This window comes from Nannospalax galili, unplaced genomic scaffold (genome assembly GCF_000622305.1).
Source record: "Nannospalax galili isolate Female #2095 unplaced genomic scaffold, S.galili_v1.0 scaffold1368, whole genome shotgun sequence".
NCBI classification, from domain to species: Eukaryota; Metazoa; Chordata; class Mammalia; order Rodentia; family Spalacidae; genus Nannospalax; species Nannospalax galili.
Window position 1 is genome coordinate 828,792 of NW_008358007.1, and position 4,492 is coordinate 833,283.

A 4,492-nucleotide genomic window follows, 5' to 3' on the forward strand; every position below is an offset into this window, starting at 1 on the left:
GAGAGAGAGAGAGAGAGAGAGAGAGAGAGAGAATCATGAAATACAGAAGTTGACTGGGAAAGCCCCCTTAAGGTAGCCAGCTGGAATTCTCCATTGAGACCCCTCAGGTGAGGCTTCCAAATAAAAGAACATATAGAAATAGACAGCATCATGGAGTTGGATGCTCACTGACTAGGGAAGTAGAGGAAGTCAGCTGGAGTTTCTGCCTGAGCTTTCTGTCCATGGATGAGTTTCCCATGGCTGGACTTCTGGCTATGAAATACAGAAGTTGACTGGGAAAGCCCCCTTAAGGTAGCCAGCTGGAATTCTCCATTGAGACCCCTCAGGTGAGGCTTCCAAATAAAAGAACATATAGAAATAGACAGCATCATGGAGTTGGATGCTCACTGACTAGGGAAGTAGAGGAAGTCAGCTGAAGTTTCTGCCTGAGCTTTCTGTCCATGGATGAGTTTCCCATGGCTGGACTTCTGGCTTCTCTTTCCTGCACTTTTACAGCATGGGATAAACTAGAGTGATCCCTGTTGGAAATGGTTTACCTTGCAGCTGTTTCTCAAGGGCACAATGCTTTTACTCTTAAGCTGTTTTGTTGTTCTCTTCTCTCCCTATCACAGAGTTAGGTAGGCCAGCCCACCCCAGACAAGGGCCTTGGAGGACACTTTGGGACAAACATGCTTGGGTCTGAAGGGGGGCCAACCCCTTTCCAGAGCGAGCACCTCAGTGAGCAGAATGGCATATGACTTTACCAGTGTAATGAACGTTAGAGAAAGGAAGACTGGAAAGAGAGGAGAGAGAGAAGAGAGAAAAGGAGAGAATGAGCACAGTAGTTGAGGATAGAAGCTCTAGAGCCTGACTGCCTGAATTTGATCTCACTGCTCACTTCCTGTGTTAGCTTGTGCCTCGATGTTGGAAAACGCGGTTGCAATAACCTAGTCAGCCACCAATTTGAACCACAAAAAATAAATAGAAATACTTGCACAGCAACCTATTTGAATCTTTTTTCAATTTTATTCACTTATTTATTTATTTATTTATTTATTTATTTATTTATTTATTTGTATTTTCTGTGTATGAGAGTTGGCTGCATGCATGTAAGTGCTCCCATATCATGCAAAGCCCACAGGGGTCAGAAGAAGGCATTAGATGCCCTGAAACTGGAGTTACAGATGGTCGTTAGCTGTCATATGGATGCTGGGAACTGAACTCACTCCCTTTACAAGAGTAGCCAGTGCTCTTAACTGATGAGCCATCTCTCCAGTCCCGTACCTATGTGAGTCTTACCTGTTGTATTCTAGTATCAATGAACAGCTTACATTACTTCGAAGGGAGAAAAAGACATGAAGCTGGGAGAAGGATCTGTTAAGGGGGAGCATGAGGGAACTGGACAGGGAAATAAGATTCATGATCATATTTCATTGTATAAATGCATGAAATTCTCAAAAATAAAGAAAAATTTAAATACCATAGCTGAAAAGTAAACATCAGATTTCTCATTAACATAAAAATTTTAATTGTTCATATGTTGAAATGATGCTTTATTATATTAAATAAAATACATTAAGAAAATTAATGTTCAATTTTTTAAAGCCATGATACACATATCTTACTTATTTAATCCAGATAACGATCAGTCTGGTTTTTGTTTTGTTTTGATGGGGTCTCCCCGTAGCCCTGATGAAGCTGCAACTCACTATGTAGACCAGGCTGGCCTCGAACTCATAGGGATCCACCTGCTTCCGCTTCCCGAGTGCTGGGATTAAAGGCATGTGCTGCCATGCCCTGATTTTATTTTTGTTTTTGTCTGGTCTTTGTTTTGTTTTTATTTTTGAGACACTCACTGAGCTGCAAGGCTGATCTTGAACTCACTCCCTACCCCAGAAAGAACTTGAACTTTCCAACCTCCAACCTTCCTCAGTCTTTTTCTATTTTTCTCTGTGACTGCTCCATCTCCATGGGTGCAGACGTGAAATCGTTACAACAAAGCCAAAAACATCCATCCTCTAGTGCTTTGCTGAGTGCTCACAGGGTGGAGGGTAGAACTCAGTTGGTAGGGTGCTCCTCTGGCATACAAAAAGCCCTGGCTTCTAACCCAGGCACCTCATAAACCAGCTGTGGTGGCACAGGCCTGTAACCCCAGCCAGCACTTATGAGGCAGAGGCAACAGAATCAGACATTGAAGCCTGAGCTACATGAGACACACACATGCACGCACACACACACACACACACACACACACACACACACACACACACACACAAAGTACTGGCAGATCTAGCTGGATGGGTTACAAAGATGCTGCAGGAAAAGGGGCTCATAGACCCTCACCTGTATCTGAAGAGTTGTGAACAGTTGATGGCTTCTGGGAGAAAGGAATTTTCTTTAAGGATGTGGCCCCTAGTGGGTCCGCCAAGCTCCAGGGATAACTACACACCCATAACAGCATGCCCAGATTGGAGGAGGGGGAGGAGAGGAGGAGGAGGAGGAAGAGGAGGAGAATACAAGAATCCAGGACATACCTTTAAGCCCAACGCTCAGAAGGCAGAGGCAGGTAGATACCTGTGTTTGAAGGCAGCCAGGGCTACATAGTGAAGACCTTGTCTAAGAAAGAAAGAGAGCACACAAAGTTGGGTGGGGATGAGGAGGTAAGAGTGGACCTGGGAGAGAGACATAGGAGGGATGAATATGACCAAACTACATGGTAACAATTTAATAAGAATTTCTCACATAATTAAAATATTATGTTGTTTGAGACAGGGTCTCCCTGAAGCCTCAGCTGGCATGGAACTTGCTCTGTAGACCAAGCTGGACTCGATCTCACAAAAAAATCCCCGTCTCTGTCTCCCGAGTGCTGGGATTAAAGGCCTGCACCACCATGCCCAACTATATTTAATTTTTTTTAAAGATGCTCCACGGAATTGGAGGGTCAGAGGAAGGCCCTACCAGCTTTGCGACGCTGCCTCCATTACTTAGGGCAGCACGGTGCGCATGCCCTGCAGCCGGGCCAGGGCGTAGAGTGCTGCCGCGTGGACCTCACGGTTTCGAAGGCTGTAGATGAGTGGATTGAGGACGGGTGTGACCACGAGGTAGAAAACTGCCACCAGTTTATGGTGTGTGGCAGGGAGAGCCCTAGAGGCGCGGGGTCGCAGGTACATGGCGCTCACGGTGCCATAGAATAGCCCGACCACGGCCAAGTGGGAGCTGCAGGTGGACAGGGCCTTGCGGCGACTCCCAGCCGAAGGCAGCTTGCCCACCGCAGCCAGAATCCAGGCATAGGAGGCCAGAATGAGGCCCAAGGGCACCACGAGGATGGGCACGCCCAGACCATAGACGAGCCTGTGGTTGGCTGTGGTGTCTGCACAGGCCGTCCTCAGCACCGCGGGCAGCTCACAAAAGAAGTGGTCCACCGCTGGCCTCCCGGGGCAGAAGGGCAGGCGCAGTGCAGCCACCGCATTGGGCACCGACAGCGCAAAGCCCAGTGTCCAGGAGGCTCCGGCCAGCATGGCGCAGCGGGGAGCCGTCACCAGGGCCGCATAGCGCAAGGGTCTGCACACCGCCAGGCAGCGGTCCAGGGCCATGGCTGCCAGGAGGATTGCTTCACAGCTGCCCAAGGAGATGCCCACGTAAAGCTGTGCCCCACAGCGTGCCAGGGAGAGATGCGGGCGTCGTGTGGCCATGTGTGCCAGTGCCTGTGGCAGCGTGGTGCTCACATAGGCTGTGTCCAGCAGGGCCAGGTGGGTCAGCAGGTGGTACATTGGGCGGTGCAGTCTCCTGTCCAGCATGATCAGTCCCACCAGGGCGCCATTGCCCAACACGGTGGCCAGATAGGCCAGCAGCAGAGCGGTCCACAGCAGGGGACGCAGGGGTGGAGGAGCCCACAAGCCCAGCAGCACGAACTCTGAGGTCCCTGAATCATTGAGGGTGGCCGGGCCCATCCTGGGTGCAGAGATAAATACAGGGTCACTGCAGCCCCTTCAGCTCTGGGAGTGTAAGAGTGGAGGCCTTGGGGCTGGAGAGATGGCTCAGTGGTTAGGAGCACTGGCTGCTCTTGCAAGTGGACTCAGGTTTGCGTTTCCCAGCACCCACATGACAGCTAACAACTGTCTGTAACTCCAGTTCCAGGGGATCTGGCGCCCTCTTCTGGCCTCTGTGGGCATTGCATACCCGTGGTAGGCTTACATGTAGGCGAAACAGCTCTCCGCATTCACATCCCCTCCCTCAGTGTCCTCCATCTTTCTCTCCCTCCTCCTGGTTTTTCCTCTCTTCCTACCCTGTCTTCCTCTTTGTCTTTCTCCCTTTCCTCTCTGTCTTCTCTCCCTCCTCCTCTTCCTCTTCTCCTTCTTCCTCTCCTCTTTCCCTCTCTCCCTCTCCATTGCTACTTCCTTACCCACTCCCCTTTACCCACTTCTGCTTCCTTCCATTTTTCCACAACTCTGTGTCACCTTATTCATGTCAAAATTCATCCACAATGGGCTTTGTCTATGTCTTCATTAAGACC

The 4,492-nt window shown here is 49.7% G+C and overlaps 1 protein-coding gene across 1 annotated transcript; it reads right to left on the reverse strand.

Moving 5' to 3' along the window:
• Window positions 1-2,962: 2,962 nt before the first annotated feature.
• On the reverse strand, window positions 2,963-3,981 carry LOC103752355 (olfactory receptor 2A1/2A42-like). Its single transcript, XM_008856082.1, has one exon. It carries the CDS (start codon window positions 3,927-3,929, stop codon window positions 2,964-2,966), a length of 966 nt encoding a protein of 321 aa, XP_008854304.1. The 5' UTR covers window positions 3,930-3,981; the 3' UTR covers window position 2,963.
• Window positions 3,982-4,492: the final 511 nt, after the last annotated feature.

Excerpts from the sequence above, each read along its gene's own strand:
- LOC103752355 (XM_008856082.1), bottom strand. The coding sequence starts at position 3,929 with ATGGGCCCGGCCACCCTCAATGATTCAGGGACCTCAGAGTTCGTGCTG.